Source organism: Marmota flaviventris, chromosome 6, assembly GCF_047511675.1.
Source record: "Marmota flaviventris isolate mMarFla1 chromosome 6, mMarFla1.hap1, whole genome shotgun sequence".
In the NCBI taxonomy this organism is placed as follows: domain Eukaryota; kingdom Metazoa; phylum Chordata; class Mammalia; order Rodentia; family Sciuridae; genus Marmota; species Marmota flaviventris.
In genome coordinates this window covers 113871505-113898019 of record NC_092503.1, presented here as the reverse complement: position 1 = coordinate 113898019, position 26515 = coordinate 113871505, and the positions used below count along the sequence as shown (strand labels likewise).

Here is a 26515-nt window from a genome sequence, read left to right as displayed (position 1 = left end):
ACAGGGGCTGGCTTCTTTAGCAGAGGGAGGTTATTGGGGGCCTATGGGCAAGATGAGAAAAAAGGTCCATTGACAGATGAAGACAAGCTCTGGTGGGACAGTGACTGGACACAGCTGGCCGCTGGAGTGTCCTCGGTTTTCATCCCAGCTCTATCTCTAGCTGTGTGACCTTAGATAGGACGTTTCCTCTTTGATCTTCGTTTCTCCGAGCTGTGCCCTGAAGCTCCGTGCTTTCTGAGGCTCCCTCCTGCTGACAGCCTGTGGTTTCAGCCTTGGATGTTCAGATGGGGCCTCCAGAAGGGGAGGCAGGAAAAGACTTAAGAGGGCGTCTCTGGGAGGAGAGTTGTCTTTTGGAACGTAAACAGACCTGGGAGCCTCAAACAGGCAGCCCCTTAAAAGGGCAAATATGTGCGTGCCCGGAGTGGGACAGGCCCTGCTCTTGGGGGATGGAACTTCTCTCTGGAGGGAGAAGTTTCTACCATGTCTACCTTTCCCCTCCACTCCCTGTGCTTAGGGAGATGTTGAAACTATTCAATAACAGGTGTGGCCTGGACGTGAACCAGTCAGAGCAGTCAGGCTGTGAACAGGAGGTATAAATTTGGACCAGAGTGTCCAAAGGTTGGACAGCCCAACCCCTGCGCATGATTTTTCCAGAAAAGTCTGGCTTAGGCGCTAAAGAGCCAAGAGTTGGATGGGGCATGTTGAGTGGGGGAGGCAGGAAGAGGGGACTACTGTCCTCCCAGACATCAGCCTGTCCTCCTAGAGCCCTGCCATGCTGCCACCCAGCCTCACCACACCTTCATGCCCTACATGACGCAGTCCAGCTGACCAGCTGCTGGTGCACTGCAGAGCCTTAGGAGACAAAGGGGAGCTGGTCTGTATTCTGTGTGGTCATCCCCTGCTCCATAACAGGCAGGATACCTCCCTGGAGCCTGTTCCTGTCTGCCTGAGGACATGGAGCCTGACTGTCGGCCATCAGGGCTTTGTCTCACACACTCTTGGCCCCTGGCTACCAAGTCCTGTGGAAGTCTCCCTTCCTCTACATTTTCCTCAGCTGCCAGCCTGTCCCAGGCCTTGGGTCCATGTGCCAGGATCACTGTGTTCACCTGCCGTCTGCCTCCCCACCTTCAGACCCTGGGACTGATTCTCATTCCCTACAAAAGTTCCTGATGGCTTGTCACCTGGTGACAGAGATTTCAATCAGTAGTGCCTGACTGAATATTAAGGACCCGTCTTTCCCCCTTTTCCATGAGCATAGGTCATTTCCCAACTGACCAAGAGACATGTACTCAGCACAAACTAAGCACAAGTACTTTATTAGCTATAGAAGTGAAGTGGGTGTCAAGAAGCAGGAGACAGGACCCCTGCCCTCCAGGGGCCTTTGCTGTATTCATGACGGGCAATATGATAATTAGAAGATGTCCTTAGACAATGTGTTTTTTGAGGGTTGCCTAGGTCCGTTAAAAGACTTGTCACAAATCTTGTAAAAACAAAACAAAACATAAAAACAGAGCCAATAAAAAGTTCTAGAATGACAATTAAAATAGATCATGATTTATGTGAAAAGCCGGATGTTACAGTAAATTATTACATGGAGAGAGTTCAGAAATAAAGCAATGTTCTCTAGAAGTTATCTTGAGTTCACTAGGAACAAGTTATGCCACATGTATCTTGTTGTTTTTTTCTTTGATAAGGTTCTAGAGCTCGGTGCAGAGGAATGCCCTAGATTTAGCATACCTTGAGTTCCACAGGGTTTTAGGAAAAATTTTTTCATTTTGTCATCATAGAAAAGAGGGCTGGATAGAAGCATAGTCATGTGGCTTTCGAGCTGGTTGAAGCAGTGAACCGTGAGAGTATTGATGAATAGTTCTCTGGCATTCTGAGATGAGGGGGGTTGTGTTATGGGGCTGAATGTCTTTGTCATTGTTGACATGTTCAGTGACGATGTGGATGATGGCCATAGACCTTCTAATCAGTCAGTGATCTGAATCAAGGAGAAACAGCTAAGAAGAATTGATCCCCCGCCCCCAAATGAATACCATCCAACAGAGAGAAATAGTCTTATATTTATGTTGCAAAACTTCAGATCTATAAGTATGGGATGGGGAAAATCTAGCTGGGCCTTGTTGCTATTTCACATTTATCCAAGTACAACAGGCTGGGCAGAAAACTGAGCAGATGTCAGAACCTCCAATCCTCTGTCTGTGGGAGACCCCTGCACTAGGAGCTGTGCCACAGAGTCACCTTGGGGCTTTCCCTGCCAGCCCACCTCCACCCATCCCTCCCTATTGGATGGTGCTTTTAAATCAGTCACCCCCAGATCCTGCAGCGAGTCAAGTGAGTGAACCCTCTTGGAAACTGCTCTTGCAGAGGGCGGGGAATCAGGTCCTGTCTGCACAGTCATGGAGAGGGTAACTAAGTGCCAGCTCTGAGCACCTCGAAGTCACATTCTGTGATTACAGCCCTCCTCCAGGGGCATAGAGAGGGATGTGGAAGTGTCTGTGGCAGAAAACACTCGGGCACGGTAGGAAGGACATATAAATGCCTCCAGGTAGAAGGAGCTGGAAGAAACAGAGGCAGTGGGGGAAAGGGAGGCAGCCTTGGCTATTGGTTGTGAGCACCTGGCAGCTGAGGGACAAGGATTCTGAAGGCAGAGTGACCTCTGCCCCCACCTGCCTGACTGACATGCCTGATTGCCGGTGCTGTCTGTCTTGCTTCCTAGATCGTGATGAGGACCTGAGCATCTGCCTGCTGACAACCCCGGCCTAAAGTGACCATGGCCCCCCGCAAGAGGAGCCGCCATGGCCTGGGCTTCCTGTGCTGCTTTGGGGGCAATGACCTCCCTGAGATCAACCTCCGGGACAACCACCCTCTGCAGTACATGGAGTTCAGCAGCCCCATCCCCAACCCGGAAGAGCTTAATGTCTGCTTCGCAGAGCTGGTGGTGAGTGGGTGAGGGGCAGATGACAGCGGGGAGGGGGCAGATGGACAAGCAGAGTGGAACAGAGTGAGAGCCCATGAGCCGGGTCTCCACCTCTCAAGGCTCCTCTTGGGGCTGAGGCAGTCCCCCTAAAACATTTCAGCAATGCAGAAAAAGTCTCTCACTGGGGTGGGCATCATGCAATGGTCCCCAGAAGAAGAGACCCACCTCCTATTCCCTGGGAATTCTCAGTCACATGGTAGCAGTTGGGCTGTCATAGAATGGAGCAGATCCAAATTTTTGTGAAATTAGGCAGTGAAGAGTCTCGGAGAACATCAGAACCCTCAATACCTTTCCCTCTTCTGCTTTCTGGAGTTTCCTCTGGGCCTCTTGACCTCAGGACAGAAGAAGGGACAGAGTGGGATTCTTTAGGCAAAATTGGGCACCTTGGAACAGGCTTTGAGTGGCAAAAATATGGAGGTAGAGGAGTCTAGATCACACCCAGGATCTGATTCAGGTCTGGGATGACCAAGCCCTACATCTCGTTGGGTTGACCACAGGCGTCATTCATTCACATTGGCACCAGACCTTCCTGACCCCTGGCAGTGCCCATCCAGACCAGAGGCTCCGCCTGACATTGTGAGGATGACCACACAGACAGAAGAGGATGGAAGCACAATTCCCTTTTGGAGGTTCCATGATGATCCAAAGCCTGCACACCAGGAGAGGCCCGGGCCTGAATCCCGACTTAGGGCCAGAAGCCCAGTTGCTCTGCCATTAGCTCTTGGTTCCTTGTGCTCATGGCTGGCCTGTAGTCAAGACATAGAAAAATGGTACAGGTGGTTTGGAATGTGACTTATACATGCTTTTGCTATGAGATAAGGCTGGTGGAGGCAATCCAGTCCCACACATGAGACCCTCTAGGTTATCTAAAAAAGGTGTCCAGCTTCCTTCTCACCTCAGGAAAACTCACTGTTTCCAGATTTATTCCTTTCTCCAGAATAGAATCAGGGAACAAACATTTGCTAGTGTAAGTAGTGTTTGGAGTCTGACTGATATTAGGGATGTTTTCCTAATGTAAGTTTGGAAAGGATGTGACAAGAATTGTTCCCCTTTTGACCCTTTTTGTCCAACAAGTATTTACTTGCATCTTGGGTGGGCAGGATCCTCACAAGGTACTTTGGCAAAAGCAAGGGTGACTTGGACAAGGCTTGCCTGCAAGGGGTCGGGTGTCAGGTATCCATCAAACAAATGAAAAGCCTTTCTTAGAGAGACTGCCTTGCTCTGGGCCCTGCAGGGTCCCAGATATTTAGAGATGGTCTGACAGACAGGGCCCTGCATCCAGAAGGGGAAGTCATCCCGGTAACACTGGTCTGGAAAGCAGTGACAGAGTGGTAAGTCAGGACAGGGAACACTCAGGGGGCTGTGGGAGCTTTAGTCTAGACAGGGAGGTCACAATGGCCTCCGTGAAGCAGCAACATTTCCATTGAGACCCCAAAGCCGAGTGAGGTTAGGTAAGTGGATGGGGAGGTAGAATAGAGAGGCTCCTTTGAAGAAGGAGCAGCCTAGGGGAGAGTTTCAGGTTAAAATAGAGCTAGGTCCTTTTGGGAGGCACAGCAAAAGTCAGAACAACTAAGAATTTGGGCCTGAATTCTAGGGAATCCTAGGAAATCTACCAGGTTGAGCCCCAGTGGAAATCCCCTGGAGGTTTTCAGGTGATCCATCTGCTTTCTTAAAAGACCATTCAGGGTATCTGTTGAAGAAGGGGTTTGTGCTGATTAGTAGGGGGCTGTTGTAGGCCACCAGGCTAGAGGCAGTGGTGGTTTGGACCAAAGTCATGAGGAAGGAGAATGGCAGATTTAGGAGGGATTTAGAAGGAAGGGTAAAAGGCAGGAATCATGGACACCCAGGCTGCTGAGATGAGGAGCTGGGTGGGTGCTGGGGCCCTGCACAAGATAGATATATAGGAGAAGGCTGAAGCTTAGGGGGCTGAGATGATGAATTCAATTTGCTTTTCTCTCTATGCTTCAGTTTCCTCATCTGTAAAATGGGTTGTTGCATGATTCAAATAAATGAATAATAGCACTTTCAACAGTGCCTGGTACATGGTAATGTGACTTATGTGTATGAGAAACCTGAAGAGCAGCAAAGGGGAAAAGTACTGGAGTCAGCTGGGTCTCAGGATCTGGAGGGCTGGAGGAATAGGTCTATGAGGTGTTGGCATAATAACCAAGTCCTTGGGAATGAATGTGAAGCCCGGGGGGAGAACAGAGAAGGACACTGTACCATGTCCCAAGCTTTTGAAGACAGAAGAGACATCATCAAGGGAGCCTGAGCAGAAACATAAAATGAAGTGCATGGGACTGCCCGAGAGTGTGGCTGCTGAAGGGACCACAGAACAGGTTCCATAAGGAGGGAGAGGTCAGCAAAGTCCCATGCTTCCTGGGCTGAGGAGAATGGCCAAGAGATTCCCATTGATGGAGAAATGGAGACTGCTGGCAAGTGCCTGAATACCCAGAATGCAAGACCAGACGTAATCCAGGAAGGGAGCGATGGTTCCTACCGGGGATGGTCAGAGAAGGCTCGCTAGAGGAAGCCGGCGTTGAGCCGTGGGAGTCACACCATGGTCCTTAGCCTGGTTGGTAAGAAGAGGAGGGACTGTCTAAGAAGAGGAACAGATTTGAAGAAGGGCTGAGTTTGTGCTGGAAAATGTCAGGTTAGGTACATGCAAGTGTCATTTTTCTTTGGTTTCTGATCCTGACCATGGAAAGGAAACCTCAAACAGTGTCCTGATGATTTTTTTTATTGATTTTTTTTTTAAAATACACGACAGAGGAATGCATTACAATTCTTATTACATATATAGAGCACAGTTTTTCATATCTTTGTATATAAAGTATGTTCACGCCAATTCATGTCTTTATACATGAACCTTTTTTGTATTACAATTCTTATTACACATATATACCACAATTTTTCATATCTCTGTATATAAAAGTAGGTTGACACCCAATTCGTGTCTTCATACATGTACTTTGAATAATGATATCCATCACATTCCACCATCCTTGCTAATCCCCTGCCTCCTCCCTTTGACCAAGGACATTTCTGGAATATGGAGAGAACCCTTCTAGGTGTCAACCTTTGTTTGACACTAAATCTGCAAAAGTCGTTAGTTCCCAAAGCAGGTGAACTGATGGGCGTTATTTCACATTCTCATTGTATGCATGCACCATCCAAATGACAGCCACAGGCCACATGCAGCTACTGACTGGTCTGAATGGCATGAACTATCAAGGAAAATCCATACTGGATTTTGAACACTTAATTTGAGAAAAGGAATATAAAATATTTTACTGATAAATTTTTACATCAAATACCTGTTGAAATAGTCATGTTTTAGGTGTATTGGCTCAAAAATGTGTTTGAGTTAACTTCACTTATTAAAATTTATTATATTTTTAATGAGGCTAAAACATGTTTAAAATCTATATTGCCCATATTATATTCCTATTGATAGTTCTGGTCTAGAAGGAAAGTCTTAATTGTTTTCCCTTGAATGGAAGTATCCAGAAACGGTTGTAGATGTTGAGATTTAAGACCCTTAAACTACCTTAGTTTTGCTTTCACTGTTGCATTTGAAAATATAAAGTGCATTTAGTAGTATTATGCTTTGTTGTCTTCTTGTGGGTTTTGTTTTTGATTTTTAAAATGTGCACAATTTAATTGAATAGCACACCATGTTCCCAGTAGCCTGTTAACTGTTATCTTTGATGAGCCCTGGGGTTGCTGATGAATTATAGGAAAACAAAACTTCAAAAAGAGCTTTTGTAGGGACCACCTACCATAGCAAATCTGGAAACTCACCCAAACTACTACAGAGTAACCCCCAAATGTGACAACTGCAGAAGCTTCCAGTTCTATTTTCCAGAAATGGTGGGCCCACCTGGAGGAGGCCCCAGCTTTGTGCACGGGCAGCCCTGTGGTGGAGAGGCTGCTTCTAGCAGGCACTCCCTCCAGGGGAAGTGGATCAAGGCTGCCCTTGATGTAGCATGCCCTCTGCTCAGCCCCTTGTCCTCACCTGCTCTCCTGGGCCCCTGCTGGAACCCACACGGAGGTTGGGAAAGCCAGAGGTTTTCTGGGGGAGAGACTCAAAAGGCAGTAGATTTGAAGAACAGGGCAAGCATCTGAGAGAGAGGCAGGACTTGTTCTGTAAATGGCCCCTCTCTTTGTCCAGCCTTGTCCTGTGATGTTGGCAAGTATAGGAAGGCTCTGAGCAGGAAGACCCGAAACCCTGGACAAGAGGATTAGGGAGTAGGGCCAGCAAAGGGCAGGAAATGGGGTGAGCTGGAGGAGGAGAATGGACTTGTCCAGATAAGCCAGGGGTGGACAGGAAGTAAGGGAGTTTGAGTAGAAGTACAGGCTGGGTTGGAACAAGGGATAGGGAAGAAATTCCCCATCTTATCTTTGGTGTTCTTTGGGAGAAAGATAGTAGGCCAAGGCATAGGTTTGGGGGCATTCTAAATTCCGGTAGGGCTGAATATTCTACTCTCAACCCTCGCTGGGTTTCAGACATGATTTTTCTTATTGCCTTTGCAGGATGAATTGGATCTCACAGACAAAAACCGGGAGGCTGTGTTTGCACTGCCCCCTGAGAAGAAATGGCAGATCTACTGCAGCAAGAAGAAGGTGACCCCCTTTCTCACCCTTCCAGCCGCATCCCGGGGCCACAGCCAGGGCCAACTCTTGATGCCTTAGTCAAACATTTGTTCAACAGACAGTCTTATGAGCTAGTGCCCTTCTAGGTGTGGGAGGAACAACAGGCAAAAACAGAAAAAAAAAAAAAAAGGCTTGGGGTCACATGTCCGTCCTTGGTCTCCTCACTGTCGTGCCTTCCTTCTTTTCCTTTAAAGAAGCTGTGGGTGTCTTGCCTGTTGCCCTCCCTACAAAGGCCAGTGCCAGGCTCCATTGGGTTTCACCTCTTTCTGCTTCTCAGCATTCTCTCCTCCGGCTCTGCAGCCCCTCGGTTCATCTCCTCCTCTCCTAACCTCTCTTATCTCCTTTATTTTAGCTTTTCTGTTTCTTTTACTTTCTATTTTTCTTTTCTTGGTTCACCTTTCTCCCCTCCCTCCATTTTTCAGACTGCAGTTACGGCTCCTTTTCCCAACCTCAGAGTATGGGTATTTGGGGTGAGGATCTGGATACTCCCCCATCCCCTGGAGAAGACAGGCAGGTCCAGGTGGGGTCTGAGCTGACCCTCTTTCCACTCCCCGTGCCCATTCATAGCTCTTAGTTTACTCTTCCTGGTCAGGATATTTGTCCCATCCCAGGGCTCCATACTGAGCCAGGCTGACCTTATCATGGCAGGTCATAGAATCATAGACCCTTTCAGAACTGGAGGGAACCTGAGAAACAATCCTCTCAAGTCCTTTATTACATAGGAGGCAGGGGAGGCCTAGAGAGACCATGGGCTCACCCAGTCACCCACCAGTGACAGCAGGCAGCCAGACCACTGCTGGGGACAAAAGAGCCTCAAGGCACACACTGTAAGACTTGTTTAATATCACACGACATGTTTATGAAACACCTGCAGATACAATGGTCAGTGTCTACTAACGTAAGAAAAGCAGGCCTTGAAAAAGCTCAAGTCTTGGAAGAAAGGAAGAGGAAGGAGGAGAAAATAAACTTTAGGAGCAATTAATCACATTTCATGAGTCTCTGCTTTCCAAATTGATTACTATAGAGTTCCCTTAATATAATCTCTTGTGTAGCTCAAGTAAAAGATTTGTTAAAATATAAGGGCATCTCACAGTACTTTGAAAACCAAATTGTGTATGATTTCCCCATCTACTCTGACACCTGTCTGTCTTCCCACGTGGCAATTTCTGTGTCTCCCCACCTGTCTTAGCCTCACGATTTCAATAACTCTACCCAGTCCTCTTAACCATCCCCCACCCACAGCCTTCTGTTAGATGCCCGCCCCCAGGTTCATTACGGACAGTTCTATAGAACATGTTCCACTCTTTCTCCAGCACTGGACTGTTATAGCAAAGGCAGGATGACTTTTTACTCAGTACCTTCAGGCCTCACCATTGACTGGCATTCAGTAGGTATTCATAAAATGCATATGGAATGGATAGAATAATAAGCCAGCAAATGCAAGAAACTGTATGTTTCCTGATTCCATTGTTTTTGCTGGTGCAATTCCTCCCCAAGGTAGAAGACGGAGTATTTGGCATTTACTCATGAAGATTTTAACACATAAAGCCCTATGAGGTCGCTAAGACCAGAACAGGGGCAGGTTTTGCACTGGTCTAAAATTTGCTTGAGTAGGCAGAGCTGAGGGACCAGGGTCAGCTGGCAGGTGGCAGAAGGGAGGGTTTTTCAGGGAGGTTCTGGAGGAGGTGAGTTTTTATGTAGATTTGCAAGCAGGAGATTACAAATCTTGACAGCAGATGAGAAAAGTATCCAAAGTGACCACGGCACAGGGACAGAAAGGAACAGGATGTGTGTCACGCCCAGAGGCAGATCCATTTGGCTGGAGAAGGCTGGATTTCTTTCAACATTAATGGCTTTTGAACTCCACCATGCTGTCCCAAGCAAGGGGAAGAGCTAAGCCTTTCTCTTAGGGATTGAAAGCCACCCGAAGGTCCTCTGCACTGCTGCCCAGCTGGCCAACCCACTTCATTCTGGGAAGTTTGACAGTGAATGAATCACAGGCAGAGAAGGGGTTTCTAAGCCTTTCTAGAACCCATGGTCTTGGGATTTGATTTCTTTTTTGTAGTTGCTATTTATTGAGTACCTCCTGTGTGTTTTGCACTACACCAAATGCTTTATATCATTATTCCCAAACTGAAAGACCAAATTTCTAAATTTCCAAACCGCCATAGACCAGTACTGTTGTATGATATAAGAATGACATCAGCCAAAAATGAAAGATGTACAAAATATAGGCAAAAATTTGTATTAGACACAACAGTCATAAAATTACATTTTATTAAGTGTAGGTAGAACAGTTATAGCAGGAGAAAAGAGTTTTAAAAACAGTACATGCCCTCCATTGGAAGTGTCTGCCTGCATAGTTTCTGCCTGTGTCATTAGTGGGTCACGAGATTCAGTGTTTGTTGTCGATTTTATCAAGGAAGAAACAGGAGCCTGGGGAGGTTTTGCATCTTGCTCTAGTTACCCACTGTGGGCAGGGCTGGGAACATTCCCTCTGCTGACCTCAAGTAGAGCTCAGGGTCACAGGCCATGGGTCTTGCCAGTTGATCCATACCATCCTTCTTCTTGTTCCAGGAGCAAGAGGACCCCAACAAACTGGCAACCAGCTGGCCTGACTATTACATCGAACGCATCAACTCCATGGCTGCGGTGAGCGGCTGGTCCTCTCCTTCTCTCTCTCCACCTGGGGAGAGTAAGAGAGAGTCAGACCCCTCCGTTCTCTCCGTGTCCTACTGAGGTGTAGAGGTTTTCCATTACTCCTGAGAACTCATCATAATCCACCCCTCCTCTGTGCAACTTCAGAGTGCCCCAACTATTTAAGCATTTATTAACCCATCTGGATGTCACCCAGGCTTGGGAAATAGGTTGGACCAGTAATTCTTCCTATTTCACAGAAGAAGATAGTGAAGTCCTAGACCAGAACCTGGGTCCCCTCAGACCCTCTGTCTTAGTAAACTAATCCCTGAGGCCTTACTCTTCCTGAGGTGAGGGTGCCCCTGAGTCAAGCCTGGGTTGGGGGACAGGTGGCCCAGTGTGACCAGTTGACCAGTATCCCCTCTTACCTGCTGGCTCCTCAGATGCAGAGTCTGTATGCGTTTGATGAGGAGGAGACAGAGATGAGGAACCAGATCGTGGAAGACCTGAAGACGGCGCTGCGGACACAGCCCATGAGGTGACTGGGCCTCTTTCCTTCCTCACTTCGAGTCCTTGCCCAGGTGGTCCCCTGATGTGCTCTGCTCCTATGCTGGCCCCTGCCAGTTCTACCTGACATTCCTAGACTCTACCTCACCCTTTCACTTCCAGCTCCGTCTCCCCTCTGCTGGGTCGCTGCGAGCTGCTGGGGTGGGGGTGGGGGGAGTAGAACCCGGGAGAGGTTCAGATAAGCCTCGGGTCCTCAGGAGCTCTCTAAAGAGGGATCAAGGGCAGGCCCTTGGTATTTGGAGGAAGAATAGAACAGGAGGGTGGCCAGATGGACAAAGCATGTAAGGAAGGACTTCCTAAGAATGAGGGGACAGGGTGAGTGCCCCAGTCAGGGAGAAAGTGGGTGTGGGTTAAGAATGACTTCAACCAGGATCGGGGGATATAGAGTCAATGCATGAGCTTTGACCTTCTCTGAGTGGAAGCCATGGGGGCTGCAGAAAGGAGATGGGTGTCTCCGGTGCCATAGGAGGACTCCTCCTACCTCCCAGACCACAGTGTATAGGGCCCCAAAAGAGCATGAGCTGTAAAGGGTTCCTTGCCTTTGGCTCTGGATGTATCCAGGCACGTGCGGGAACTAGTTGGTGAGAAGTGATTGTTAAATCTTCAGCAATGGGGCACACTAGTTATTAAACCTATTAATTACACAAACTTACGATTAATTAAATTATATCAAAACCAATACTTGAAACATATAAGTCTCTAATTCTTTTTCCACATTTTGCTATTACATATGCTCTTCACTATTGAATTTACACTCTTGAATTTATGCCCTTTATGTGTGTATGGTGGAAACACGGCCTAAATGAGGCACCTCTTTCCAACTCCATGTTCAATGACATCACCACGGATAGCTTGAAATCAGCTAGGCTAGGAGCATTTATGTCCTGGAAATGGGCAAATAGTACAATCAGGTCTTTTCTGCTCTCTCTCTTTCCCTAAGGAACTAGTTATTAGCATGTGTCAACCGTCCACTGCAGGGGTATGTATGCATTGTCCTGGTCCTGGTTGAGCTCTCTGCCCTGGGACCTGGAAACAGCCTTCAGGAGAGTGGAGCATCCACATCCCTGTGTCCCTCTGCGCAGGTGGGGGTCAGTCTGGGAAGGACATGCAGGAAAGAATGAGGCGCTCACAAAGTAAAGAGGTCGAGGGGAGTTGCCAAGTTCGTCCACTTCAATTCATTTTAAATTTCCTTAATAAAATCTAGATTACAAAAGTTACACATAGTCATTGTGGAATTTTGTAGCATACAGAAGAGCATCTGTTAGAGAAAAGGAAAAAAAATCTATTATTAATTCGAGAGCATATTCTAGGCATGTTTGCATCATAGGCATAATACAAAATACTTATAAATATATTTATCTATTGATTATAGATAATGTTCCCTAAGCTCAATTTATAACCATTTCCTCAGTTCTTTGGGTATTATTCTACTGTATCAAGAACTGTAAACCTTCTTTTGTGTGTTGCCTTGGAGTCTGGCACCCAGATGAAACCTATGGAGTGTTTCTCAGAAATGATGTTTTTTAAATAATAAAAGAGATAAATAGGTAGGGTTAAAAAATAAACAAATTCAATTAAAATATAGCTACCAATATCAAAAATGCATGAGATAGCAATAAATGTGCCTCTTTATGCTTTCCACAGCAATAGCTGGCACCAGATCTGATAACAACCACCATAATCTTGACATGCTGTTGGGTATAAATGATTTTGAGATCCCAGCAAAAACTATAATTTGATATGAAAATAGCAGTGATTTGTTTGGGTGACAGAGTTACATATTCTTCTAATAGCACTCTCTTTGATAGCCTGCACTCATTATTGAGGGAAATGCTTAATTTCAGTTAGAGGTTTTCAAAAATAAAAATGTAAATGTCTTTTCCCCTCCCAGTGCTTGGATCCCTGAATGCTATCTATAGACTCTTTGCAGAAACACAAACTACAGGTTAAGAAACCCTGAACTAAATAGATTTTAATGTTTTCTGCTAACATTCATGATAACTTTGCTATTTTCTTGAGGATCTCCTGAAATGTAGTTTTCTAGCCTTGGTCCCTTAGCTCAGTGAGTCTGATGGCCCCTCTGTATTAAAATCTTTCTTGTGCTCTGATTAAGTTCTTCTAATTCCCATTCTCATTAGAGATGGATCTTTAGGTTTGCTGGCCATAATAATTGTGATCATTCCTTCACCTCCATCCCATTTAAACTATGCAATTGACAGTCAATGCTATGCAAATGCACACTATTTAAAATGCCAATAAGACATGAGTTTTCTGTGAGGACGATAGGGTTTCAGTGCTTTGGGTAAACTTTATAAATGAACCAAGCAACTGCTGTAGATGGGACGTGGTCCATGGCAGGTCACAGGTCATGAGGTGGCTATTTGCAAAATGTACACAGAATGACCTTCAGGATGCCTCTTTTGCTAATGCCTCTGGCTGATAGGTTTGTGACCCGCTTCATCGAGCTGGAGGGCTTGACCTGTCTGCTAAATTTCCTCCGGAGTATGGACCATGCCACCTGTGAGAGCCGCATCCACACCTCCCTCATCGGCTGCATCAAGGCACTGATGAACAACTCCCAGGGGCGAGCTCATGTGCTGGCCCAGCCCGAGGCCATCAGCACCATTGCCCAGAGTCTGCGCACAGAGAACAGCAAGACCAAGGTGGCCGTGCTGGAGATCCTGGGCGCTGTGTGCCTCGTCCCTGGAGGCCACAAGAAGGTGCTGCAGGCCATGCTACACTACCAGGTGTACGCAGCAGAGAGGACGCGCTTCCAGGTGAGAAGTGTGACTCTAGGTGGTGGTGCCAACAGGGTGGGCAGAGGTGACACATACTGGTGGCAAAGGACAGTAATGGAAACTGGAGGAAAAGGAGTCATCATGGGTGGCATGCTTGCTTGGGGAAGGAAGAGAGGACTGGGAACCAGGGGACTTATTTCCAAAGACATGATGGGTGTAGCTGGGGAAATGGGCTGGTCTCCACGAGACTGTGAGTTCCTGGAATATTTGTTGGCCTCATCTTTGTGGTTCTGCATCCCTGCACCTAGTTCCTGGCTCATGGTAGGGTCTCAGTCAAGAATTGAATGTAGGGCAATTGCTGGGGTCAAGATTCTAGGCTCAAAGCCTGGACCAGTGCCTAATGAGGGGACACTGGGACAGCACTGAGCCACGCCATTCTCTTTTTTTCTCTCTGACCTACCCAGAAAGTAATATATAAAGTATCTTGGCACAGAGCAGGCCTCAAACTCTATGACTTATTGTCAGAATAGGCTTTTGGTTGATTCTGTCAGCAAACATTTCTGAGTACCTGCTCTGTGCAGAAAGTAGCCCATAATCCTTTACAGAAGTTGTAAAAGGAAGGGAAGGTAGCATCCATGCCATCGGGAGCTGGGGAGGGAGTCAACACACGCTACAGCTGGATCTGGCCCTGCAGCCCTGCTCAGCTGTAGAAACTGAGCCTGGGGGCCTCGCGGGCAGGAAGGCAGGTGGGGCAGAGACAGGCATGGAGAGGCACCTGAAGTTCCCACCTGAGGTGAGGTCTGGGGTGGTCCCAGATAAGCTCAGATATGTGATTGGACAGAGAGAGCAGAGGAGACCTCTAGAGACATCAGGAGCAAAGGGGTGGAAACTGTTCTTGTAGGACCCTGACCCCTGCTCCTGCCCTGTCCTACCTTCCCATCCAGACTCTGCTGAATGAGCTAGATCGAAGTTTGGGCCGGTACCGGGATGAAGTGAATCTGAAAACAGCCATCATGTCCTTTATCAACGCTGTCCTCAATGCTGGAGCCGGAGAGGTGAGGCACCTTGACCTTGCCTTTGCTGGCTCCCGATTTCTGACCCTGGGGTACAGTGTGTGTGTGTCTTCTTCCTGAGGAAGTGCCATCTGAGAGGAGGGCCATCTGGTCCATGTGCCTGTTACTGCCAACATCACCTTGCAATTATCTTTAGAACCTATTGTTTCCTTCACTTGGGGCCAAGAAAGAATAGTTTGTCATGACCCTCATCATTGCTAGGGCAATACCATGGCAGACCTGGACTGCACGAAACTCACTGCTTATCAGAGGCTCCTCAAAGCTGCCCTGAGGACTGTCTGGCTTTTCTTGACTTTATCTAAACCTGGGAGGGCTCCTGGGGAGTTTCCTGCAGAGGTGGCATGGTGCATTATGTGTGCCGTGGTCACACTCCCAGCTGGGCTAGCTGGTGATGGCTTAGGTGGTGGGGGATTGTTTATGGGAGGATGTCAAGTTTTGACCCTTCTTTCTAGAGCTTTCTAGAAACCTGCTTCTGAATTTCTTTATTTTTAAAAAATATATATTTTTTTCATTTTAGTTCTTTGATTTTCACAACACCTTTATTTTTTATTTACTTATTTTTATGTGGTGCTGAGAATCAAAGCCAGGGCCTTGCCCATGCTAGGCGAGTGCTCTACCACTGAGCCATAACCCCGGCCCCTGAATTGATTTCTGAGTTGGCTGGTCTTGCTTTTCTAGCACCTTCTATTAGGAGGTGTGGTTTCTGGTTTCCCTTCAGATCAAAATGTAATTCTCAGAATATTAAGATAGCAACATTAGAAGAAATTGAAGAGCAGATGAACACTCCCCCTTCCAATTCTAAGGCAATCAGATGAACCCCATCAAGGTGAACTTGAAGGACAAAAAGGGCAAAGAAAGCAACTGAATGATCTAATTTTTCCCTTTTCTCTGCCAGCATACATTTTTTACATGCAAATATGATGACAGAATTAGGCGAGGTAGGAATGGGGAATAATCTGTCCCTGAGATACTGACATCACAGCTCTGTATGGTTGTCATCCATTCTGATTGGGAGTAGTCACATCACGGCAGGTAATTTTTATGAACATCACCTGTACCAGTAAGTTAGTGTTATGACCATTTAACAAATGAGGAATCCAAGGCTTTGCCAAGGTCAAAACACTACGAAGAGACTGAGTAGGGATTTAACCCAAGGTCTACCTGACTCCTAAGCTCATGCCCAGGTCACTCTGCCGTGCTGCTTCTTGATGCCAAAAGCTAAGAGAACATTGGTAAGGGGCTAGAAGGAAGTGACGTGGGAGACCTAAAAGGAACTGGACAGTGGGCTTGCTTAGAGGAATAACAAGGTCAAGGTTATCTTGTTCCATCCTGCTTTAGAACCCTGGGACTTGAAGCAGCTCAAGTGAGTTTGCTGCTGGCGAGGTGGGACGATGGCTGGGGTGTGGACAAGGGGTCCCCAGGGGATTCTCTTGGGCATAAGACCAACCACTCAATTCTGTGCTGCTTTGGTGACCCCCAGGATAATCTGGAGTTCCGTCTACATCTACGGTATGAATTCCTGATGCTGGGGATACAGCCTGTGATCGATAAGCTCCGACAACACGAGAACGCCATCCTGGACAAGTAAGGCCCCAGCCACCCAGCCCCACGGCAAACGGGTAGGGACAGTGTCTCAGTTGGAGATGGCCAGGACCATTGTGAAAGCTGCCCTTCCCTGCCATATCCAGCTGTGTATGGGGCAGGTGTGCCCTAGCCTGTCCCCTGTGCTGACCTTGACTCATCACCTAGTGTATAGGCAGGTGAACCCAGTAGTTCTCAACCATGCCAGCACTGCCCCCTGGGGGACACTTGAAAATATGTGGGACTGTTCTTTGGTTTTCAAGTTGGTTGGTTGGGGACAAGAACGCTAAACGCCCTGCAGTACACTCTTGCTCAGAAAAGAAAAGCCCATCCAAGATGCATATGATAAAGCCTTTGCTGATCAAAGAGCAGAGGTAGATTCTTGTGTTACCAGTGAGTCCCCTCTGGTTCAGTCCCATTAGCACAGGCTATTATTGCACTGGGTCGCAAGGGAGAGAGGATGTCTGGGGAGGAGCGAGCCCGTGTGTTGATGGGGTGGGAAATGAGGGAGACATTAGCTTGAGGGCTGACCTGGGGACAGTAGAAGGACACTGGGAAAGATGGATGGAGGGCAGCAGTTCTTGACTGAGGGCGACTGTATCCCCCAGGAGACCCTCAGCCCTGCCTGGAGACATTTTGGGTTGTCACTCTTGGGGGAGGAGAGGTGTGGGAATTTAGTGGGTAGCAACCAAGATGCTCAACACTTCACAGACATCAGTTTTCCACAGCCAAGGGTAATGGAGCCTAAAATGTCACTAGTGTCAAAACTGAGAATTGCTGACCTTAGAAGATAGGACCCTGGGATGACCTCCTTGAAGGAAGGTCTTGGGCTCTTATAAAGGGCAGGTATTGGCTTCTATCCAGTAGCTTCTCTCTTTTGCCTTAGCCTCACCTGAGTTAAACTTTGAGATTTTGCCAGTCGGGAGAGGTGGTTGAAGGGGCTTAATCCCCAACCTCGGATGTCCTGGCTGTAATGTCTACCCCCTCTGTTCCCCCATCCTCTCTAGGCATTTAGACTTCTTTGAGATGGTCCGGAACGAGGACGACCTGGAGCTAGCCCGGAGGTTCGACATGGTGAGGAGCCTCTGGGGATGGGGTGATTGCAGTGGGGTCCCAGGCAACCACATAACCACTGCTCTGGGTCCTGTGTTGGGGTGAGTCCAGTGTTGGTTGGGTCCCTAGGGGTGCCACATGGCTGGGTCCTATTTCTGGAACTCTTGTGGTATGCTGGCTCCGGTGGCCCCACCTGATGGGCCACACCTGGACATCTGTCCCTAAGGAGACCAAAATGCCACAAAGAAAGACTGTCATATTCTTGTATACAATTAGTCTCAAAATCTTTCTAGGGCTGACTTTCTTCTTGCCTTCTGGAAGTTTTCTGAATCACCTCTCTCCATCCCTAACCAGCTCATGCTTAGCAAACCAAATCATTTTAGCTGTAGCAACTCTGAAGTCACACCCCTCCCATGCTTAAACATCACGTAACAAAATCCCTACCTAAACCGAAGCCGCCTCCTGGGCTGGAGGGTGCTTCTAGGCACCAAGAACTACCCCCTTGTATTTTCACAAAAGCCCGGGATTTTATACATAACAAAGTGGGGGTGGAGAGGAGGAGCATCTTGCCTGTTGTCCACAGCTGGTGAGTAGATCTGGGACTTCAACCCAGGTGGTGGGCCTGGGCCGCCCCAGGACAGGCGCTACCCTGGAGCATCTCTGCCCGCCCCCTTCCTTCCCTTAGTTTGGATCAGTAGTTCTCAACCAGGGCTGGGTTGGTCACTCCCACCACCCAGGGCACATTTGCTGAAGCTGGAGAAGTTTTTGATTGTGACAACTTAGGGAGGCGCAGGGGAGGATGCCACTGGTATCTGGTGGGCAGAGGTCAAGGACATTGCTGCACATCCTGCAGTGCACAGGATGGCTCCAACAGCAGGCAGTCATCCAGCCCACGGTGACAATGTCCCTGGTTTAGGTGATTAACATCCCTGCCCTCCTCCTTTTTAAGTCTCAGCCAGAAGTGTGGGAGAAAAGCTGTCCTGAGAGAGGAGGCAGCGAGGAAGGAAGCAGGGCTTTCTCCCCACTCTTCTCTTTCTCTGCTGCCTGTCTGTCCCCACTCACCATGCCCCTGTTCCCTCAGGTGCACATCGACACCAAGAGTGCTTCCCAGATGTTCGATCTGATCCACAAGAAGCTGAAGCACACTGAGGCCTACCCATGCCTGCTGTCTGTCCTGCACCACTGCCTGCAGATGCCCTGTGAGTACCCTGCGCTCATGCTTGCCTACTGGGCCTGAGATCCCCCCCAGGGCAGGTTGAGATGAGACTTTGGGACCTCTCTGGGCAGGACCTCTCTGCACTTACCCTTGGGAGGCCAGACCACATGATGCAGGCCCCTCCCTTACCTCCCTCCTTGGGGGTCACGATGTCCAGTGTCACCCAGTAGAGGAGCTGGGATTGGGCCTGAGCAACTCTAACATCCTTGTCAACAAAACAGTAGCTTGATCATTGCAAAATCAAATAGCTCTGCTATTTCTTCATGACAGAGGCCATCTTAATTCTCAAAAGAAGTTTTGTGCTTGCGGAGGTAGCTAAGATGTGCAATGAGCATGTTCTTTTTTTTTTTTTAAGGTTCTATCACTTTTTTATTTAGTCTTTGCTGACTCTCACCCTAACGCCTTTGCCCCTGCTTCTTTAGGTATCCCAAATAGCATCTCAGAAGCAGGTGTCTAAGTTCTTAAGATACAGGTGCGTGCAGTGATTGATTAAATTACCAACAGCAACCCCAGGATGCAGGTTGAAATGAGCTTTAACTACACCACTTGGTACTCTAGCTTTTCACAAAGCAGAATATTTTTTTGTATTCCTGTGGCCCATCCTAATGGCCAGCTGAATTGGTGGTGTGCGATAGAGGTTTGGTGATCCCAGGGATGGTGTCTACAGATACAATTTATTGTGTGCCAACTTTGGGCCTGACATGACGTGAGGTTCTTTAGCATATCATCCCTGAACTTCAGAATGACCTGAGAACTGTATACTAAGGTTTGCAATTTTGTCTCCATTTTGCAACCAATGGATCTGAGGCTAAACAAGTTCTTCCGTAGAGAATTTTCCTTTCTTTGGGGATAGGACTTTAGGTGAAAAATGTTCTTTTTACCTGGTGAAAAGTAAATGAGCGACACTGTCACTTGGTAACGCATGTGTTGGTGAAACAGTGGAAAGTAAGACAGAGACAGTGAGTGGGACCAGGAAGTGATCAGTTCTCTAAAACTCAGCTCAGAAGGTCATCAGGGAAGACGGGGAAGGCCCCAGAACGCTGGCTGCTTTTGCTCCCAGTGGTTCCCAAGTCTGGTGTTCCATGGGCAATGCGCACGGGTCTCTCTACTCTGCCCCCAAATGAGGTTTTGAAGACAATCTGTCAACTCTTGGGTGGAATTTGAAGTCAGGATTGCATTGGTTGACTTCTGTTGGGGGTCTGTGGAGATGAAGTGCGTGGCCTCAAGGACCAGAGAAGACCTAGGGTCTGTCATGTCGAGCTGGACTAGGACTCGAGAGGATGGGAGTGGGGCCTTGTGAGGTCAGGCACAGTGTATCATGCCTTTGCCTTCATAGTTCAAGGTCACCTCAGCCAAGAAATCCTCCTGGGTTCCATTAACCACTTCTTTGACTCACTTTGAGGTGCTCTCTGTGCACACCTGTAATCAGTTTCCTTTCATCTTCCTCTGTAGAGCAATAACATAGATAATCCTAAAATCTTTTAAAAAAATCTTCCCCAGAAGATTTCATTATTTAGAGCATGTAATATTTCAGAACAGGTGCTTCTCATAGATAATGTAAAAAGCAATTTACATTCTGAGAGTATAGTATGGCCGGGGCCCCAAGAGGGAAGAAAGGCAGCCAGGAAGCATTTCATAGAGAGAGAAGTACGTTAGCAGGGTTGATGGTTCACAGAAGGTCCCCTGCAGGTAATCAGGAGACGGCTGGGTTCGGGGGTCTCCATTCTCACCGCGGCATCGCACCTTCCATCAGACTAGGAGCTTACCGAGCAGGAGGAAGGGGTGCCTCACCAGCAGAGCCTAGGAGGTCCCTCTGGGGCGGTGTCTCCAGGATCTCCAGGGCTGCGTTACAGATATGGGGCTGTCTTCCCTCAGACAAGCGGAACGGAGGCTACTTCCAGCAGTGGCAGCTCCTGGATCGGATCCTCCAGCAGATTGTCCTCCAGGATGAGCGAGGTGTAGACCCTGACCTGGCTCCACTGGAGAACTTCAATGTCAAGAACATCGTTAACATGTGAGTCGTGGCCGGCCTTTGATCTGTCTCTCTCCCACTCTGGGTCTCACCAGTGCCGCCTCCGCTCCCTCTCTCTACCCAGACACCCCCAGGTGAGCAGCATTGTTCAGTCGAACTCTCCAGGATAAAGGAGAAGCTGCACATCTGAACTGTCCAATGCAGGAGCCAAATGTGGCTATTGAGTACTTGACCTGTGGCTAGTGTGACTGAGGAACTGAATTTTAAATTTGAACAGCAACATGACATGTGGCCAATGATTACCGTCAGGCAGCACAGGTGTGTAGGTTGTGTTCTCGACTCTCGATGACCCTGTGTGGGTTGGATGCAGGGGTTATTTAAACAAGTCCACACGGCGCTGGGCAGGAAACTGTGGCACATGGGCTAACTTCCACCTTCCAGCTTGTTTTTATATGGCCCATGAGCTAAGAGTAACTTTTGTATTTTAAACACAAACGCAAGAATATGTGACAGAGACTAGACATGGTGTGTAAAAACCTAAAATATTTACTCTGGCCCATTACAGAAAGTTTGCCCACCACTGACAGAGAGCATGGCCATTTGACCATGAGCCTGTTGAATGAGGTGGTCAGAGCCTGAAACCATCTGGCTTATATTTTACCCACCCTGGATATAGAGGAATACAGAGAATCTAAATTTACACCTGTTAATTAATAAAATGACCTTAACATGCTAACTATTTTTTTCTTTTGTACCAGGGATTGAATTCAGGGAACTCAACTACTAAGCCACATCCCCCCCTTTTTTTTTTTTTCAATTTTGAGATAGAGTCTTACTAGGTTGCTTACACTCTCGCTACATTGCTGAGGCTGGCTTTGAACTTGCAGTCCTCCTGTCCTAGCCTCCTGAGCTGCTGGGATTACAGGCATGCATCACCATGCCTAGCTAACACACTGATTTTTAATTTTAAACTTTTACTTAACTTTGGGTATGATTCTGAGCCAGTTTTTCTTAAGGAGATAATTGGGCTCTCATTGAATCATTATATTGCTTTCTGATGCCATGTAGAATGTGAATTCTGAATATTGTTTTCCTTTGCACAATTCATCAGATATTGATTTAGTTAAAACCTGAACGGGTATGTTGGGCCAGGGCAACTAGTAAAGCAATCAAAAGGCAGCTTGTTTTATTTTCTGCTAATTTTTTTACACTATCAGAGGGGAAGCTTTTCTACTACCAGAGAATGTCAACTCATTAGGTCTAGCAAAGGCTTTGCTGTTTCTTGGGCAATGGAAGTCCTAAGATCACGTTAAGTTGTTGCGGCCAGGAGGGCTAGTCCTAGGTGTAAAAGGACTTCTGGGCTTGATAAAGCTTTCAATCTCTCCCCTTTACTGACTGGGGCCTGGGGAGGCTGAGATGTGTGTGTGAGAGAGATGTTGGCTTCTTTGATCTATTCCATTTCTCTTCTAATTCCTTCTATTTCCCACCCCTCTTTCCACCAGCTAGTCAGTTTCTGACCCTTCTAAAGGCAGCCTTGGGGCAAGAAGGAGAATGGGAAAAGGTCATTATTGATTGATCAGGCAACATCTTCCTGCTCTCTGAGCACAGCTCAGGCATCAAGATGTCATGTGTTCCTGGGATCTTCAGTAGCCCCTTGCTGGGTGCTTCTCACTGCAATAGCCAGCTCGTGGCCATTCGGGGGTTTCCCCAGCTCTCTGGCTGGCTGCTTCCAGCCATCCCATCAGCCCCTGTGTCACTGGCTGTCCTGTGCACATCGACTCACAGTGTGGACGTTCCCAGTTTCCTCCCAGGTGGACCCTTGGGCAGGACTTACAGTGGCTACAGCCCAGTTCCTCCCTGAGGCTCGTGTCTGGCCCATGGGCAATTTTTACACCTCTCATGGCAGGAAACCTAGGAGTGCCAGCAGCTCCCAGCTCATCAGCCTTTCCTGATCAATTCTCCTCCACCCACTGGATTTCCTGGGTCCAAGCCAGAACCCAGTCTACTCTGTCTCCCTCCTTTTGTCAGGGAACCTGGGCCCAAAACTCATGGGCCCAGAGAAAACCCTTTCCTGGATGGTGGAGGAGGAGGTAGCATCCCAGTGACCACAGCAATCACTGCAAAGAAATCCCATCACCAAATCCTTCCCCTCTCTATACCCCCTCCCTCTTTCTCTCCTTGATGTGGTTGAGCAGGCCAAAAGTCGTGGATCTAACTGGCTCACACATTCACATTCACAAAACAAAAGACTGTGGGATCTCACTTTGCATCTTAACCCTCATATATCTTGATGTCTAGGTAAAAGCTTACTTCTGCTACCTTGTGACAGGAGTCTGACATGAATGAGGACATCCTGTATTTTAGATGTGTCCCCTCTCTACCTACTTGTTCTGTGTTTTGGGGGGTGAGCAGTTTCTCTTGTTGTTACACATTGGTCTTTGGAAGCCTGCACCATGATAGAGCTAGCATTTCTATCTCAGATGCACAGGCCTATTTTTATAAAGGGATACGAGAGTCGTACAACTAAGGAAAGCATGAGATGCAGTCCTAGTTCTGCCGTGGGTTAGCTGTCATCCCCATCTCTGTTCTCTGAGTCTCAGTTCCTTCAAAGACTTAGCTTATAAGGTGTCTCCAGGTCCTTCCTACTCCATGTGAGGACTGGGCAAGAACAGAGACCTGGACAGAGATCGGAGAAGTTAAAATTCCTGCCTCCTTGACGTGGCTAGGCAGTTTGGAGATCAGGGTACATGAACACAGGGCCTGTCTTCTGGGAGCTGTGAATGCTGGGCAAGGGTCACATGGCCCCCTTCCTTTCGCTCCCCCACTTCACCAGGCTCATCAATGAGAATGAGGTGAAACAGTGGCGTGACCAGGCTGAGAAGTTCCGGAAAGGTGAGAGGTTCTGCCCAAGCCTGCTGCGCTCCCCACCCCCAGCCCCACCTGGGACCCCATCTCCTGCCATGGAGAGGGCTGCAGACCCACACCCGCTCCTCCTCCTCCCTGGCCCCTCCCCCATGCCAGAACACATGGAGCTTGTGAGTCGGCTGGAGAGAAAGGAGCGGGAGTGTGAGACCAAGACGCTGGAGAAGGAAGAGATGATGCGGACGCTGAACAAGATGAAGGACAAGCTGGCCCGAGAGTCCCAGGAGCTGCGTCAGGCTAAGGGACAAGTGGCAGAGCTGGTCGCCCAACTCAGTGAGATCTCGGTATGTGGTCACTCTCTTCCCTTTGATGTGGCTCAGCTGAGACCCTAGGCTTTGGAACAGGGTGGGCAGAGTAGGCGTGGGGAGGAGCCAAGGCCCCCAAAATGAAGGAGAAAAGAAAGGGGGACTCAGGTCAGGACCCAAAGGACCCCTGAGGCTGTATGTGTGCCACCTTGTGTTCATTAGAAACACAATGCCCCTTGCTCTGGATGACATTATCCCAGGAAAGGCCCTTGGATAGGAAAGTGCGGGTGGGATATCTGCTCCCCCTTACCCTCGCAGCTGGATGTCCTTGTGCAGTCTGTAGCATGAACAACTGTATGCACCAACCCAGCTGCTTTATTGTGATGACTGTGACTGATTTTCCAGTGTCTGTTTGACTATGTGGGAGGTAAGAGCAGGATTTGGGGTCTAGGATAGATGGAAACTAAGTGAAGAAGGAAATGGTGGTGGGAACTGGTTGGCATCAATGCTGATGGCTTGAACCTTTTGATTTTTCTGTCTCCTTACAGACGGGCCCTGTATCTTCCCCCCCTCCCCCTGGAGGTCCACTTCCCTTGTCTTCGTCGGTGACAACCAACGACCTGCCTCCACCCCCACCTCCTCTCCCCTTTTCCTGTTGCCCCCCACCTCCACCCCCACCCCCACCACCTGGAGGGCCTCCCACACCCCCCGGCGCCCCACCTTGCTTCAGCATGGGCCTCCCCCTCCCTCAGGACCCCTTCCCCAGCAGTGATGTCCCACTCAGGAAAAAGCGTGTCCCCCAACCTTCCCACCCACTGAAGTCCTTCAACTGGGTCAAGCTGAATGAGGTGAGTGGCCAGGAAGGGGGCAGCTGGTCCATTCTCCTGCAGCCAGTGGAGGTCAGACCTCTGCATTGTCTATTGCTTGACGTCTTCCCCAGGGTTGGGCTCCATCTTTGGTGGTGGGGGGATGGAGTCACAGTTGATGCAGATGAGAGGGTTGCTGCAGCCAGCAGCTCACGGTGCCCTGGGGAGAACGTCTGCATTGGGAGAGATGCTAGGCGTGTGCTCTGCCCATGTCAACAAGGCTACCTGGAAGAGGAGCTTGTGTGTGCTGAGGGCTGACAGAGTGGCAGAGAGCTCAGGGCCTGCGCCAGGCAGGCTGCTCTCTGGACACAACAGGGCTGGGCTAGAATTTCAAGGAGAGGGTTGATTTGAGGGAAAGGGTGGAAAATATAGGCAGAACTGGGGCTGAGGTCCAGATGTTGGTGAAGATCAGGGCAGTGTGTACAAAGGACTGAAGAGTTCAACGGGAAGATAGAGCCACTTTGGCCTCCTCCTGGGAGAGCTGCATACGGTGTTTACATTTCTAGAGCAACAGTGAGAGGCCCTCTAATAAATCACCAATAATCACCAATAATCACCAATCCCAGGCCCAGGGGTGGGAGTTGATTCTTCTATTGATTCACAAGCTTATAGATGCCCCGGGTCTCAGTGGACCCCTAATAATTGAACAATTTGGACAAAGTCCTCCCCCTGGTTCTTGAATAATGGCAAATCTTACTAAGAGAACCACTGGTTTGGTCCCCGGGGCAAATACACTCAGGGTAACTGGTTTCTGCTACCCTGGCCATGCCGTGAAGGCACCAACTTGGGGCTGGGGTTCATGGATCTCCTTGGACTCTGTTATAGGGGCCTGTTGAACTAACTCACAGGGAATCCATAACTTAGCATTGTGTTGGAGTGTCAGTGAACTCAGATGGAGACTTAAGGCGGGAGGAGAGATAAGTAGATAGAGATTTCTAAGCCAGGGGCCTGCTGTTGGTTAGATGGCCCTTCCTGATGGTGGACTAGCTGGCCAGCCAGGCTGAGGTCTGCTTTGCCTAGAACTTTCCACTGGGGATATGATAATGCTAAAGGTGAGAGATGGCACTGCCCCATGAGAGCTTAGAATCTGGCAAATTAGGAAGGTGGTCAGGAAACAGCTAGAGATCTTGACCACATGGGTCAGGGGAGAGGTTTGAACTTTGAACCAAACCCAGTTTGACTCAACTACCTGTCTACATCACTCATCTGTAACTCAGTTTCTTCTCTGCGAGGCCATCTCTACGATTCCTTCCACCTCTGGTCTTCTAAACTATGTGGAAACCCACAGCATGGACACATCTCCCTTATAGTCTCCCAGGCCTCCGATCATACCCAAGTGGTTGGGTTTTAGAGTCACCTGTTAGCAGCATTTAAAAACAAGACTGTAAAAACTCAGGACAGCTGTACTGCACAGTTGTGGCCCGTGGATGCTTCTCCATGGCCAGAAAAGCAATGATAGCTGAGAAGGCAGAGGGCTCTCTAGACCCAAAGCCATTGCTATGTGGGAATGATCACGGTTCATGAGCAGACTCAACGTTTTTTATTGTGGTCAAGGAGAAATAATATTTTTGTCTCCCATGCTTACCAAAAATTTAAGGTTTTAAAAATGTCATTTTAAGTTCTCATGTGTGCTCATGGTTAAGGAATCCACACAAAGCAGCTGATTTTAGGGGAGGAACTTTTCACTGTTAGGGAGCTTTGGGCTTAGGATTTTCTCTGGGGTCCACTAATAGTAAAGGCCACATGAATTCCCTAGGGACCCAGAGCAGGCCAGAGCAGGCCAGAGCAGGCCAAAGCAGGCCAAAGCATCATTACCAGACGGGAAGGTGTCATTTTGATGGAGTGGATGCCTGGGAACATTCATGGGAATTGTAGACTTTCTTGGCAGAGCAGGGTAGAGGGGCATTGAGAAGTATTTGAGAACTTGCTATCCTGTCCCTAATTTTTTAATTGTGCAAAAAGGGCAGATTTTTTAATTGTTTGGGCTTTAATGCTGATATCCATTT

At 48.3% G+C, this 26515-nt stretch overlaps 1 protein-coding gene across 3 annotated transcripts in view; it reads left to right on the top strand.

Moving 5' to 3' along the window:
* Positions 1-26515, top strand: part of Daam2 (dishevelled associated activator of morphogenesis 2) — a 106433-nt gene that overhangs the window by 59816 nt on the left and 20102 nt on the right. For all 3 annotated transcript variants that reach the window (XM_071613432.1, XM_027943719.2, XM_071613433.1), the window contains exons 2-14: positions 2723-2944; positions 7520-7609; positions 10217-10291; positions 10720-10814; positions 13287-13620; positions 14526-14636; positions 16135-16238; positions 17243-17309; positions 18370-18487; positions 20380-20518; positions 23310-23368; positions 23498-23682; positions 24192-24491. In XM_071613432.1, the coding sequence (XP_071469533.1) occupies positions 2777-2944; positions 7520-7609; positions 10217-10291; positions 10720-10814; positions 13287-13620; positions 14526-14636; positions 16135-16238; positions 17243-17309; positions 18370-18487; positions 20380-20518; positions 23310-23368; positions 23498-23682; positions 24192-24491 (1845 nt within the window). In that variant the 5' untranslated portion in view covers positions 2723-2776. The remainder of the gene's footprint in view (positions 1-2722; positions 2945-7519; positions 7610-10216; positions 10292-10719; positions 10815-13286; positions 13621-14525; positions 14637-16134; positions 16239-17242; positions 17310-18369; positions 18488-20379; positions 20519-23309; positions 23369-23497; positions 23683-24191; positions 24492-26515) is intronic.